Source organism: Podarcis bocagei (genome assembly GCF_964188305.1).
Source record: "Podarcis bocagei genome assembly, chromosome: 8".
In the NCBI taxonomy this organism is placed as follows: Eukaryota; Metazoa; Chordata; class Lepidosauria; order Squamata; family Lacertidae; genus Podarcis; species Podarcis bocagei.
The window spans coordinates 61170026-61186266 of NC_138133.1; the positions used below are offsets into that span (position 1 = coordinate 61170026).

The 16241-nt window shown below is 39.2% G+C and overlaps 1 protein-coding gene across 8 annotated transcripts in view; it reads left to right on the forward strand.

Annotated features, from left to right (window-relative positions):
* ZFHX4 (zinc finger homeobox 4) overlaps nucleotides 1-16241 on the forward strand; it is a 185514-nt gene that overhangs the window by 144712 nt on the left and 24561 nt on the right. For 6 of the 8 annotated variants that reach the window (XM_081204234.1, XM_081204238.1, XM_081204239.1 and 3 more), the window contains exon 5: nucleotides 5009-5131. The exons of the other annotated variants lie outside the window; for them this stretch is intronic. In XM_081204234.1, coding sequence (XP_081060360.1) covers nucleotides 5009-5131 — 123 coding nt within the window. The remainder of the gene's footprint in view (nucleotides 1-5008; nucleotides 5132-16241) is intronic. 8 annotated transcript variants of the gene reach the window in all.

Here is a 16241-nt window from a genome sequence, read left to right on the forward strand (position 1 = left end):
CTGGAGAACTGTACTCTAGTAAATAAACGCTTAGGTCACAATAGGTTTGGCATAAGCTATAAGGCACCTTGTGGTTAAAATAATTTGAGGATGTTATTCTAGGGTACAATCCAGTCTTTCAATATGCAAGCAGGAAAGGACCTTTCCTAATGATGTTGTTGGTTCAAGACAATCTCTTCCTTTCTTCCTTCAGGCCTGGCATCTGTAGTAATATTCATTAAATAATTGACACTAATTTACTGTCCAGCTTTTCTTATTAAGAAAGTCTTTTTTCAGAAAGAGTTGATGTAGCGAGCCAGGAAGTCCCTGATTTGTATCTCACCTTGGCCATTCTCACTGTGGCCGTAGACATCCCACTATTATTATTATTATTATTATTATTATTATTATTATTATTATTACTTTATCTTCAGCCTATCCAATGGCAACATGGGGGCAATAGTACTGATTACTATCTAGAGTTGTTGTAAACATTATTGAGGTAAAATATAGGAAGAGCTTTGAACATTGAAGGACTTCTAAACCGACACATTTAATATTGTAGGCCATTATAGATATCACAAGGGTGTACTATCCCACTTAGTGGTGTTAGGAGGATCCATCTGTGCCCATATACTCCAGACCCTATGAAACGTCTGAAGAGTAGGCACAGAAGCTTACCCCACAGGGCGATGAACAGCCAGCCCCCCAGGTGACACCCTATCCATGGAGGCTACACAGTGACAGTGATGGAGCTGCATTAAAGCAAAGAAGTGGTGTTGCAGCCCCTTTTCTATTGACCAAGGTCTCCGTTTTGCAAGGCTTACTCAGAGGAAACAGGCAGGCACTGAGTAATGACTCAGATCAGGCCCTGCTGATCCAGAAGCAGCCAGCTCCACTATAAAACCCTTTAGTTGCTACCTGAGCATCTTGGGAACCACAGGCCCTTGGGGAAGATTCTTTGTCAACCGTTGCAACTCAGATCCTGCCATCCAAGTTCTGTTAGGCAGCTTCCCTGCAGGTTCAGGCTTCCCGGCCAAATCTCTGCTCTTGCCACCTTGATTGTGTAGACTAGTTCTCCATCTGGTCTATGTTTACTGCCATTTGTATCCTCCCCCACCACTCGTGGTGGCAGAAAGGGACAAGTATCTTTAAGACAGGGTCCTCTGTAACTTGGAAGTATAGTATTACATGGAAATAACTTGTTGTTGTTTAGTCGTTTAGTCATGTCCGACTCTTCATGACCCCATGGACCAGAGCACGCCAGAGTCCATGGGACTCTCAAGAGTCTCCTCCAGCCCCTTCATGGATCACTGCCTTGCCATGGCAAAAGGGCTTGAATAACTCAGAGAAACTATGATCTATGCCATGCAGGGCCACCCAAAATGGACAGGTCATAGTGGAGAGTTTTGACCAAACATGATCCATCTGGAGCAGGAACCGGCAAGCCACTCCAGTATCCCTGCCAAGAAAACTCCATGGGCAAAGACAACAGGCATATAAAAGTTATGATGCTGGAAAGAACTGGTCTCTGAAATATGCATTTCCCATGTATTAATTGTGTAAACATAATTAATAAGGACATGTATATTTCAGTTGGTAATTTTTGTTTTGCCCAGTTTTAATGATAAGCATTCCAAACTGTGCAGCTTTTAATACTGTGCGTACTTCAAAACAGGTTTCAGGGGGGGGGGGAGGCTGACAGTGGTTAAACTTGGACTTGACTTCAAAGGCATTTTAGTATTTAGATAAAACAAAACCAGGTGAGAATAAAATATCATGTTGCAATGGTGAGTGTTATGTTAGCTATTGAAATATGACTGAATTCCATGTTCTACTTATTTTCAAAGCTTACATATGTAAGCGTATATAGGTAGAACTCTTGTAAATTTAAAACAGACCACAAGGACTTGTTCATATCTAAACACACTCATAGATCTTTTAGGAGCTATAGTGGTGTGAACTCATACATGCACACTTCCCCCAGATATCTTTGTTGATTAAAATACGACATTACGATCGAACTATACGCTTTGAAGCAATAAGTACAAGTTGTTGAAGTGCTGATGCTATGAACTGTCTGATGTTACTTTTTGTTTTGGAAATTCCTTAAGAATTATAGGAATTAGTCTATATTTTTACTTCTCAGCATCTTAATATGCTTGTATGTGCGACTGCTACGTTTTTCTGCAGTTCATTAAAGACATTTGCAACAGTGTAACACTGCAAGAAATCAGCAGCCCTTTGCCACTTTTTTGAAGACAGTAAAAGCAGCTCCACTGTCATTTCTGTCTCTGAAATAGGTTTCCGAAAGGAAAGCCAGACATATTTCTGAAATGAATGCCAAATATTTTTCTTAATGTGTCTGCCATTGAAAAGCCAAGACAACCAATTTAAATAGTGCATAATAATGATATTAATTTTTATGGTGTGTATAAGTTACATTTGATTAGTTTTTTGCATGATTAAAATTTGCAAAGCTTTTATGGCCCCCGGGAGCCTACCTGTAATAAACAGCTCTCACCTTCGAAACCATAAAACAGGCTTGCAGTACTTGAACATTAGATCTAATTGCCTTGCTACATCAAAGGAAGTACCAGAGGACTGAGAAAAATCACAGAAGGGAGGAGGGGTAGAGGGCAGTTTCACCTCCAAAGGTTATGTGTTTGTGGCTTGGTGGAGCCCTGTAAAGTTATGGCCTAAAAACTGCTGTTTGCGATTAAGTTGATGGAGGAAAGTCTACCCCACAATCTCTCCCTGCTGCTGACACAGAGTCTTTGTTCACATTTAGATTTCTCAAACTGTTGCCAGGGTCAGGCAGAGGTCAGACACCATGATGATGTATAGGAGAACATGTCTGGGAATTTCTCTCATACTTAAAACACATACCAGAAAAAGAGCACCCTGCAAAAATTGTCTGATGAGACCCAGATGATGATACTTTGGCTATTCTTTTAGTACCTTCATGATTTTCTCTTTGCCCATCTCCCTCTCTCTCTCTCTCCCTCTCTCTCTCTGTTTTATTAATGATTACCATGACAGCCTTTACAATTTTATGCCCCCTCAAGATAAGGACACTCAGTATCACTCTGACACTTCATTTTCCTGCCCAAAGGGAACGGACTGGTAAATCTAGGAGGAGGAGAAAATAACGTCCATTCCAGAGCTCGAGTCAAAATGAAAGTGCCAGAGGCTGTATTAGCCCATAGGTTCTGACTAGATGCATGGTGTGAGTGTGTGTGCCTGTGTACTTGGCATTAGTACAACCCAATCTAGTCACGATCACAGGCTTACAGCATCCCAAACTGTGCTCCCCCATCACCCTTAACAAACATAGTCTTGCTTCCTACTGTGACCAGGGAGCCTACAGTGTTTGATTAGTAATACCACTGAGAGAGGGAAAGAAGAAGAAGAAAGCATGCTAAGGCAGTGAGAATTGTTTATTCCATTTGTGCTGGCCATTCTGCATCAATATTTTTTTTAAAAAAAATGAGGATTGCCTCCGCCCTTTCAAATACAGTTGAATGAAGTAGTCATTGATATCTAATTTGCTAGCATTTCTTTGTATACACAAACAGAATCAATGCAAAACATTCAGATCCTTTTAAAATTAAATGTTGTAGTAAACATATTTTTTTTAAAAAATGAAATGTGTTTTTTTAAGAGTTCGGCATTGCTGATTCCAATTGTTTACCCGTCCATGCAGCTCCACTGCAGAGTTGGCAAGTAAGGCACTAAGTAGCAATTTTTCTGTGCTCAGCTGCTCCATATGACAGAGGATATTTCATTCTGCTGTCAGAATGTTATTAATAAAACATGGGGTGCGGAAGGGGCCACAATTTCCCCTTTCAATCACTATAGCATTTACAATGAAAATTTTATGCAGTGTGTAATTTTCAGTTAATGCTTGACACTTAAAATGTCGGTAGCTGCATTTTGTACGGTTCCTGAAGGGTTAATTGTATCATGTTCCCTGCGTAAAAGCTCTGCTTATCAAAAGTGAATAGAGGAGTGTATGCAAATGTATGTCTGTGACCTTTTGCCTTTCCAGGGTTAATTTATATGGTCATTAAAGATTTTATGAAATTGAGCAGCCTGGTGTTTTGAATCCCATTTTACCTTCCCCTCCTAATTTGTATAATTCCTACCTGAACTGCGAAATATGACTTTCTTTCTTTTTTTGTTTGTATTGCAATGAAAACAGCATGCTGTGCTGTAGGGAGTTGCAAGTCTGGTTATCTGGTATTACTCAGATTTCTAAAATTCATTAAAATGTGACATCAGCACAGTCAGAGACAAATGATCACAAGATGAAAAGGAACAGTAGGCCTTTCACGGATTAGTGCTACATAGCCCCAGCATAGAAGCTAACTGCATAAACAGATTAATCCACTAGTAGCAGCATAGCTAAGATTTACAGAATAATTAAATTGGGTTGAGTTACTGTGAAGATTTTCATGTAATCTAGCTGGTGTGAACATGTAAGTGAGGTGTGGGTATTGCTGCTTCCTTAGAAGCAATATACCAAGTTGTGTCATTTACCTTGAATAGCTCCTCCTGGAGATGAAAACTGAGAGTTCTCAATGTTTAGATTCAACACAGCACTTACGTATTGCAATTAGCAGGATGTACAGATTCTAATAGGATTTATTTTATTTTTGAAAGCTTTTCTTTGCTTTCAGATATATTGCTGCATGTGCCTTCTTTGTTCAGACCCGACTTGTGTTTACGTTTATTGAGACAAATCACTTACAGCCAGTGAATGGCAAATATGAAATATCTGATTTGTCACACTTGCTAGCGCTGTGTGTTCTGATAAAGAAATGTTTGCAATTTCTGGACTGAATCTGAAATTTTGCAAATGATTAATCATTAATACCGGATCTCTTTTAAGGTGCTATTCTTTTCACTTATTCCTTTCTGAGAAAAATATATAAATTTAGTGCAGTTCTAATTAAAGAACATGTTTACAATTAATGTTGAATGGTCCCTAAGTTAGCTTCTTTTAATTTTTTGTGCTCATTCGCAGAAGAACAAGTTGAAGATGCAGAAGGGTCTGCTAAAAGCTCATCAGTGTCTGTTGCTGATGATAAAGACACGTGTGAGAAAGAGAGAAATAATAGTGAAGTCAAAAAAGCTAGTAAAGACTCTGGTAAGATGCTAGAATTTTGTCACTCTTTAAAAAATCTTATTAAATAGTCTTTCATTTAAAACCGTCTGGACATTCCTGTTATTATCTACTGCATGTGTATTTTGCATGTGATTTCTATCAGTAGCCTTCCATTGACCTATTTTTAATCATAACCATCTGACAGGATAGATGCGGATAAGTTGAAGAATATTACAGGACGACTAGTGAGATTATTTTTTAATCAAATCAGTTTGTGTGCTTGTAATTTTTTAAGCGCCTTTCATTAATCTTAGCTGTACTTGTGATTCCTCTGATGGCATATTAATTTTTCATAAGCGTAGGATTAGATACCACTTGAAAATTTCCCCTGCTTTCAAATTTTGTTTGCCTTGCAGCCCTAAGAATGTAGGAAAGCTTCTTCTCCCACCCCAGCTCCTGTTCTTGATATATGATCGCTTAGATTCAGGAATCTTCCTTCTTCCTGGGCATTTATCTAGTATTTAATTGGGGGGAGGGGGAATACAGAAAATCCAGTGAAAAAGTTTGCAGATGATTCAGCCTAAGAAAGAGGAAATATCATTGAAAACGGATTATGAGTTGGGTAATATTGATCTCTGGGAATATACAAAGCCCAGTAATGAAAGCTACTGTCTTTGAAAACAAAACTCTTATGTCATGACATTTACTTGTGCACAAACAAACCCAAGGCCAGCCTCTGGCATGGATACACAAGGCTTTTTCTGTGTTTGATTTGGCAAATATGTGACTTCATCCATGCTTTTTATGTATGAGATGGAAATCTATGGTCACAATGAATATTACATTGGCTACTTCTGCTGCACGCTATTCCTAGTTACATTATGCTGGATTCATTGAAGCAGAAGAAGTGCTGAAACAGGTTGAAGCCTATTAGTTTCAGGTAGTCATATATCTTTCCCTTGTATTCCAATGACAGCAGCATATAAAAGTGCTTGTATTCACTATAAAGATGTTTAGTTATACAGAAAATACCATTTTACATGCAAGTTTAGTAAAAACTGAATTGGCCGATATTTCTTAAGGTACTCCTAAAATATTGTTTAAAACATAGTGAAGATACTGATGGGTCTTTATGCCATATTTGCTTAAGGAATAAATCTCATCTTGCATTTGGTTTTCAAAATGTTATGGCCAGTCTCTATTACCATTGAGAAACCTACACTGCACTGAGTTTATTTAGCTTTTGAAATCCAGGGAATGAAGAAGACCTGTCTATAGTGACTCCATGTTTGTAGGCTTCTTTTTAAGTATTCTTATCCCTTTCTTGAAATACATTCTCTGAGAGAGGTAATGGACAGAAGAACTTTCTGCTCAGGCTCATTACTAAGTCCACACAGAAGAGTCATGGAAAAAAAATAGGCAAAACCACTTGTGAAACATTTTCCATGTGCTTCATCAAAAAAGCATTGTAATATCTTTCAGAGATCTTATGCACCTAGTTTATCTACTGGAAAGACCTCAGAACTTAGAATAAGCCATGATGTTAATGGGCTAATAGGCAAAAATGGTGGTTGTCAGTAGAAAGAGTATGGGGAAATTTCTAAGATTCCATGAGAATTATACTTTTGGATGGACCAGGTTTAATTTGGACCAACCAATGCTGGAGTGTTTGCTGAAGAATGGCAACCCAAAAACTGTGTAAGATAGTTTTAGCTTGAAAATCGTTTGTATTTCAAATTCTCAATCTCACCTTTTGAATTCTTTGATAGACCTCTCTAAACTAATTCTGCATTATCAGGCATTCATTCAAAAGGCTTAATTCTCAGCACAGCTAACTACTATGCATAATGACCACATAACTGCTTATGTATAATTGAATGTTAATTTAGGCTTTCTTCTCCTGAATTAAGTGTTGAAAATCTTGCCAAAGAAGTCCCAGGAAAACCAATATGTTAATCACAGCTTTAACAAGTTAGACAGAAAAATACTATCACCACTCTTTAGCATCAAATCTATTAGAAAAGGAAGGATTAACATGTTTAGTGCCCAAACAGTTCTGTAAACTGTTGTTCTGCCTTGCCTTCCTTATCTCAAACTGAGGCTTTCAAACAGAGACTTGGCAATAATCAAGCTATGTTTGCTGAATATTCATTCAGAAGGCAAGAGCCTCCTAATGCCTCATTTATATTGTCATTTAAATCTAGTGCCACTTTAGATTAATTATAATCCAAATTACATCTCAACGTAGTGTAAGAATTAATACGGAATTTACCCAGATTAATACATTTGCATTGAAAATGTAATATGTTTCTGACATGGCTAAGGGGAACACTGTTTAACAAAGTAGTAAACACAAGAAGCAATGGAAATTCACCTTCATTATTGTAATAAAAGTTATCATTTAATTCTACTCTAATTAGAAATACTACTAGTGCTACAGGAAGGAATTTTTTTATTTAGAAATACTACTGTACTAGCTTTTATAATTTTAGAATTATTTTGGATTTGACTAATATGTCAGAAGTTCTAAATTATACATTTTAAATCAAATTCAGTATAAATAATGAACCAGCATGCTTATAGGGTTTTTTAGTACTTTTTTATTTGTGCACACAATGTACTGAATTTCCACACTTATTAACATAACCTTTTTCATAGCTTTTTTTTTAAAAAAATGTTGTGAATCCCTACATCTGACTATTCTACTTTTACAGTGCTCCCTCATACACGTTTACTCATAAAACCCACTGTATTAAGTAGAACTTGCTGTTTGCTAGGCATGCATAAGACTGCAGCCTTAAATGCTTATTTTTAATTCAGTGCTGCTTTGGACTTAAATGGATCACTTTTCTGTTTCAGTACTTGTGCAAAAATGTAGAAAAGTTTGATAATTAGTCGTATTAGACATAGGATGAGAAATAATTTGTCACAGAAAAATAGGTAACAGGGATGATCTTACACAAGCATTGTGTTCCATATGAGGCCTACTTCATATATTAAACCCTCATGTGAGCATCGACCAGGCAGTGCAGCATATTCTGGTCACCTCATGAATCAATCAATGACATGGAATTTGCTCATCCCAGTGCTGCACAGTTTTGGTAACAGCCGATGTTCATGTGACACATTCTTCACTACGGGACTAAACCAAAATGGCAGCATTCTCACATGAAACTAAACCAAATCTCTTGGCTCAGTGTCAAACAACTTGCACCTGTGGATAGCCCCTTTCCAGAGACTTTTCTTCACCTTTCACATGTGGCAAAATTAACCAGGATTCAGGAATTAACCATACATTTCCATAATGTGTGAACCCTTACCCTTACCCTGGCTTAAAAAAAATAAATCCAAATTGTTAAGACAGCTTTAAACCATATCCTGGCTTGTTTTGAAGCCTTAATCCTGGTTTCTTTTCTCACATATTCGATGGGTGGGGCAAAATGGCAGGAAAGGAAATGCAAGCAAGTGCACATCATTTGTGCATATGGTGGCTTTCTGAGCCAGAATTTTTGACTTAAACATAAATGGGGCATAGTCACATTAAGCCGAATACTAGCATTTATGCCCCACAATGTTAATTAAACATGATAACATGGAGGCATTTTGCGTAGCTTCCACATGTGGAATATAAAGCAGACATAAGTGTTTGATACACAGTAATTTAGATTTATGTTGTCTTATCAACTGTCTTTAAGATGCAGAGGTGATATACATGTAGAAAACCCTTATTTACACTTTTCCAAATCTCCTTATTAAATAATGCATTGTCAGTTCAATGAATAGTACAAGTGTCACATAAATCAGACCATACCCCTTTAAACTGCTGCTGTTTTGGCAGCTAGTTGTGCAAAGGTTTAACTTTGGCTCACTCCCTTCACAGGAAACTTGTTAAAATACCAAATTCACCACACAGAGAACATACTAGACCTAGTCTGTGTACTGCATTGGTTCTAATGGATATAGATTAAGAGGCAGAGCAGTCCAGTGACCCCAGCTAAAATACAGTTAATTTGTTCTCTGTTTTATATTTTTGTTTGGATATGAAGTGTTGCTAATATTATGCATCTAACTTCTAACATTTAAGAAATGAAAAGGTAACAGCTATTTTTTTCTAGCTGGAAGTACTTGCTCCTGCCACTCTTTCCAGACACAGATGCCCCTGTCTCTTGCTCCATGATAAAAAAAAATAGAGAGCTAGCACTTTCAATCAGGTATAGAAATATTTGTTATTTATCTAGGGGATTTCCTCCCCACCCCCTTTCTAATTTTAACAGGGGCTTAATGGAAGACAGGGCTTACCTGCCTTTAGTTCTGGAAATTTAATTTGCAGAGCTCAAACCTCAGACATTTGAAATAATAATTTTGAAATGGTTTTCCTGCATCACTGAATAGTCATAACAAATCTGGAATGTGGGCAAAAAGTTTCCATGGCTGAGTGTATCATATTCATAGCACAGGTACTGGTACCTCTCATATGAGAACGTACTGATCTAAATTTATCTTGGTAAGGTGCTGAAACCTTGAAAGAACAGTAGTGTGTTCTTGTGCAGTACTGTGCTAGAAAAGCTTATCTTGTTTTTCTTAGATTTAATTCTTATACTTAAGTAATTTTTATTACCAATACACATGTCAAAAATGGAACTGAAGATTTGTTTCCTGATGCATGTATTATGGCCATCAACTATGGGAATCATCCTGTAGAAGTAAACACTTATCAATTTAGCTATATAGAAGGAAACAAACTGTGGTTAAACAATAGTATGAATGAATATCAGTTCTAAAAGTAGTACAGTGGTACCTTGGTTTACAACCATAATCCATTCCGGAGGTCCATTTGTTAACCAAAACAGGTTGTAACCCAAGGCGCGCTTTCGCCAATGGGGCCTCCCAAAAAGAATTGTTCTTAATCCCAAAGAAATGGGTTGTAATCCAAAAAAAGGTTGCAAACTGGGGCACACACTTCTGGGTTGGACATGTTTAACTTTAACAGGGAGAAATGTAAAGTATTGCACTTGGGCAAAAAAAATTAGAGGCACAAATACAAGATGGGTGACACCTGGCTTGAGAGCAGTACATGTGAAAAGGATCTAGGAGTCTTGGTTGACCATAAACTTGACATGAGCCAACAGTGTGACGCGGCAGCTAAAAAAGCCAATGCAATTCTGGGCTGCATCAATAGGAGTATAGCATCTAGATCAAGGGAAGTAATAGTGCCACTGTATTATGTTCTGGTCAGACCTCACCTGGAGTACTGTGTCCAGTTCTGGGCACCACAATTCAAGAAGGACACTGACAAACTGGAACGTGTCCAGAGGAGGGCAACCAAAATGGTCAAAGGCCTGGAAACGATGCCTTATGAGGAACGGCTAAGGGAGCTGGGCATGTTTAGCCTGGAGAAGAGGAGGTTAAGGGGTGATATGATAGCCATGTTCAAATATATAAAAGGATGTCATATAGAGGAGAGGGAAAGGTTGTTTTCTGCTGCTCCAGAGAAGTGGACACGGAGCAATGGATCCAAACTACAAGAAAGAAGATTCCACCTAAACATTAGGAAGAACTTCCTGACAGTAAGAGCTGTTCGACAGTGGAATTTGCTGCCAAGGAGTGTGGTGGAGTCTCCTACTTTGGAGGTCTTTAAGCGGAGGCTTGACAACCATATGTCAGGAGTGCTCTGATGGTGTTTCCTGCTTGGCAGGGGATTGGACTCGATGGCCTTTGTGGTCTATTCCAACTCTGATTCTATGATTCTATGTTTGTAATCCAAAACGTATGCAAACCAAGACATATGCAAACCAAGGTACTACTGTACTGTATTGGATATCCCAATGTGGTAGAGGTAGCGGGTCTATGCTTTGGTATACTGTATTTGTGATCCCAGAAAAACAGGTGAAAAGTATTGTGAAGGATAAGATAACAAACAGAATAACAAGTCTTGCTGAAGCAGAAACAGCCTGGCTTCTGCAAGGGCAAGTCATGTCTCACAAACCTATTAGCTTTTTAATAATGTCAACAAGCATATAGATAGAAGTGATCCAGTTAACATAGTATACTTGGACTTTCAAAAAGCTTTTCACAAGGTAGAAAGTAGAGTCCCCCCAAGGATTGATAGTGGGACCTGTGCTTTTTAATGTGTTCACAAACAATTTAGAGTTAGCAGTGAGCAGTGAGGTGACCAGGTTTTCTGATGATACCATTGTTCTGGGTCATTAAAACAATAAGTGATTTTGAAGAGTTCTAAAAGGATCTCTCCAAACTTCTTGAATGGGCAATAGAATGGCAGGTGCAATTCAATGTAACAAGTATAAAGTGATGTATGTTGGGGCAAAATGCACTAATTTCACTTGTATGCTTCTGGAAGCTGAACTGGAGGTGACTGGCCTAGAATGAAATATTGGAGCCATAACAGAAGGCTCAATGAAGATGTCAACTCAGTGTGTGGCAGTTGTGAAAAAGGCAAATTCCATGCTAGGAATCATTGAGAAATAAATTGAAAATAAAACTGTCAATATAGTGCCATTATACTGTGTACAGTTCTGGTTGTCTCACTTTAAAAAGAATATTGTAGAGTTGTTAAAGTTTGTGAAATTATGCATTGAGAAAGTGGATAGAGGAATTATCTTCTTTCTCTCTCGTAACAATAGAACTTGTAGACATCCAATGAAGCTGAATATTGGAAGATTCATAACATAAAAGGTAGTACTACTTCATGCAGCACATAGCTAAACTATGGATCTTGCTCCCACAGGAGGCCGTGATGGCCACCAACTTGGATGGCTTTAAAAGAGGATTGGATAATTTCATGAGCTACAAGGCTATTAATTGCTATTAACCATGATGTTTATGCTGTGTCTCCACAGTTGGAGGCGGTAATGTTGCTGAATACAAGTTGCCGTAAACCACAGGTTTCATAAAAGCATTTGGTTGGCCACTGTGATAACAGGACAGTGCACTAGATGAGCCATTGGTCTGATTCAGCAGGCCCTTCTTATGTCCTTAGCAATACTGATGTAGATGTGGTGGTCATGGTGTTTCTGTTGGGGTATATGTACTGTATAGGTTTTCAGAATTTACAGGACAATGGGAAGTTAGAACACAGTATTCACATGATAACTAAGCATTTCATTTCCAAAAATATCTGCATTTTAATGCCTTATCAAATCGAGATTCAAAAATTCAAAAACATTTAAACACGACGTCAAATCAAAGCAGCAACATCAATCAAGCTTCCTACAAATATGAACACCTAAGGTATAGGAATTGTTCATAGTACTGATAATCTTGTGTCATGTGGTGGTTCAAGGGCATTGACACATTGAGTTTGCCAAATGTGTCTGTTTTGCAAATACAAATGATTTTGAGAATCCAGCAGGAAGTTTTTTTGTTCAGATTGGCATGAAAGGAGAGTCTAGTAGTGAAAAATTTCCAAAAGTACTTATCTTTCAATATTATATCAATTATCAGAACTGACTCTCAGTTGGTATAAATCATAGATTTGATTAACACTATAGCTCTTGTTTTAGGGGGTACATTGACATTGACATGTCAACTCTGAGACATTTCTGAAAGAGTTTTTTGTGCATATTTTTCCTGCTTCCTCAAAGGCATTTTGACATCAAACCAGATTTTCAGGCAAAATTCTCTGGAAAAAAAATGTATAATGTGATATGCAGAAATTCAATGATGGCACTCTCTGACCCATATAGATCGCAACAATACATTTTATAATGTATTTTGTGTGTTTTTATCTTGTAAGTTTGTATTGTGAGCCGCCCTGAGATCTACAAATGGCGGGCAGTATACTAATTTAATAATAAACACCACAATATCAACAACATGGCTGCTGTCACAGTCCTGGAATGCATCTCTTCAGTGTTGTGCAGCAGACCTATTTCATGTGGTTAGAAGTCTTTCTTATCATGGCCAGCAAGAATAGCTCTTGGGAGCTATTTGCCAACTATTGCACAAATAAAATCACTTTCATGGTTTCTGACTTAGACACCACTTAGAATCAGAGATGGTTTTAACTTGAGGTCCATCTGGTAATTAAAACTTGTTCATCCAGAGGTTGTGGACTAGGTTATTTGCAGAACTAAGGCCAACCACTAAATATGTTAATGGCTCTCTGATTGAGGCTGCTTGCAGCCTTAAAAGATGCAGTGTTTCAGATCATTTGGGGGTGAGTTGTGGGGGTTTAGGGAAATACCGTATTTTTCGCCCCATAGGGCGCACCGCCCCATAGGACACACCTAGTTTTTTGTGGGGGAAAATAAAGGAAAAAAATCCCCCAATCCCAGCCCCGAGAACAGCCTGCTATCTGCAAGCCTAGGGAGGCCAGCGGCAAGTCGCGCCGGTCTCCCCAGGCTTCGGAATGCAGGCAGCTCTGCGCAGCCATCGGGAGGCGGGTGCGACTTCGCGCCCGGCTCTGGATGGCTGCGCAGAGCTGCGCTCACCCCGGGACTGCAGGCAGCTCTGCGCAGCCATCGGGAGGTGGGCGCGAAGTGGCGCCGGTCTCCCAAGGGCTGCACAGAGCTTCCTGAAGCCTGGAGAGCGAGAGGGGTTGGTGCGCACCGACCCCTGTCGCTCACCAGGCTTCAGCGAAAGCCTGCATTCGCCCCACAGGACGCACACACATTTCCCCTTCATTTTTGGAGGGGGGAAAGTGCGTCCTATAGGGCGAAAAATACGGTAAATTTATATCTGAACAATCCTAACATCTCACATCCAGTATCAAACCTACCATTTTGGGTAAAAGTTTGAAGTATGTGGTGACATCTCTGGTCCAGGCTGATAGTAAGATCCTTTCCAATCAGGCTTTGGAACAGAAACTGCCTTGATTGCTCTTGGTGTTTGTCCTTGGCTGGAGTTTGTACTTGGATGGAGGACTGGTTTATGTGGGGTGTGATGGTTGAATTTTCTGGAAGTGGTTCTGCTTATTCCCAAGAGGGACTCAATGTGGTGCTGGAAGACTGCTATTTTACCCCATGGAACAGCGTTCCAGCTTCTTTCCCATGCTTTTTAACATCTGCACAAAACCCCTGAGATAGGTCAACTGGAGGTATAGGTTGAAGTGTCATCACTAGTCTGCTTGTTTTCATTTTCTAATCCCAGGGAGGAAGTGTTGCTAACAAACCAGTGTGTGAAGTTGGTTCAGGAGATACTAGGTAGACAAACAGAAACATATTCAGAATAATACAGAATTAAGTGGGCTAAATTCCTGGTATAAGTGCTCCCTTGAAGTAATGGTTGTGCAACCTGGGGTACTTTTTAGTCGGGCACTATGAGTGTATTTTACTAACTTCAGCTAATTCATCACCAGCCTTTCCTGGAGAAGGTAGATCTGGCTTGTTGCTTCCATACAGAGTTAATATGCTCTCTATGGGCTGCCTTCAAACACAGTCTGGAAAATAAAAAAATTCCTTCCTGTAGCACTTTAAAGACCAACTAAGTTAGTTCTTGGTATAAGCTTTCGTGTGCATGCACACTTCTTCAGATACCTGAAGAATACCCGAAGATACTTATTTTGACTATGGCAGACCAACACGGCTACCTATCTGAGTCTTGAAAATTCAGTTGATGTTGCCAGGCTGTTGTATGGCACTAAAAGATCAGAGTGTATAGATCGATCTTCATCTGTATTGGATGCCCATTTGTTTCTGAGATTGATGTTTAAGTGCTTGTATTGACTAGTATCGAATTAAATGGCTTATAACCGCATTGCCACAGAAAGTGTCTGCTATCATACAAAGGGTTGTAGCTCTGTAGTAGTAGAGCACATGGTTGGAATGCAAAAGGTCCCAGATTCAATCCTTGGCATCTGCAACAGAAGAAAACTCCTGTCTGAAACCCTAGTGGTCAGGGTGCACTAGGGATGGTTGCAGGCCTAATGACGCCAGCCAGGCCATTTTGTCCAAGCCACATTCCACCTGCCCATCAGTGATGTCATATATGATGTCCAATGCGAGCAGCTAAAACATGGCTAGGCTGGGCCAAAATGGGCTTCTGAAGCCCTGCCAATCAGGTGATAGGCAGGGCTTCTAAAGTGCTGCACATCTGCCTTCTGAAGTGTGGTGGGACTCCAAAATGCGTTCCAGGAATCTCTGCATGAGGTTTCTAAAGAGCCCTGCATGGTGCTTTGATTGTTTGAGGCTTCAAAATGTGATGGGCATACCAGTTTTCCTATTGCTACGTTCTTAATTTGCCCAGACTATGAGATCAGATAAGGTGATGTCAGGTAGGCAGAAAAAGAGAATCTAACTACCTTCCCAGAGCTAAGCTCTGCCTTTATCCGTCTTTAGCCGACTTTTATTTCAGTCAGCTTTTAAGGTATGATCTCCTATCTGCTTGAATTTTTAGTTTGCTACTGATGTCTTTTAAATCCTTTAATTGTTTTTATTTACAGTTAAAGATTCTGAAATTGCAAAGGAGATAAATTTGGAATGCACATTTGACGCAGCAAAGTGAATCCCCCCCCCTCAAATCATCTTAACATTAAAAGGGGAAGTCAGATATAAAGTGCACCTTTAAAACAGCACAATTAGGAAGAGACTAAAAATATTATCTTAAGTCTCCCAATCTTGCCTATGGTGGTTCATGGTGGGTGATGGCTGGGGGAGCTCAGGCTCGATGACCTGGGTTTGCACTAAGAGGCAGACAAGAAGCAGTCCTCTGGCCTCTTCACCAGCCTCAGCTTCTGTAGCTGGAGTCAGCTAGGGCCCCACCCTCCCAGGCTAGGTGGGAAAAGGGCTGCAAGGCAGGGAGCAGGACTTCCAGAATTCACAGCCAAGGTAGACACCAACTGGTGTAGCTTTCCAATGCATGGAGTATATTTTCACCGCCTTTTACAAAACCTTTTGGCTCCTTGTTTCTCATAAGTCTTTCCTTTTTTAAAAAAAAAAGTCACTTAAAATGCCATCCTGTTGATTTATAGGAAGTGCAGGGGTGTGTTGCCACAAGTGAATCAGAAGTAAGTTATCATGCTTCTGTGTTTAATACAGTATTCCAATAATGCAAATATTTAGTATTTTGTTAATATGGCTTAAAGTTGGAATGACTGGGAAATCATATATTTTTGGTCTTAAAATAATGTTGTTCCTTAACATCATAGGCAACTTGCAAAATTAATTTTAAAAAAAACCCAAAGGCACGGCCCTGG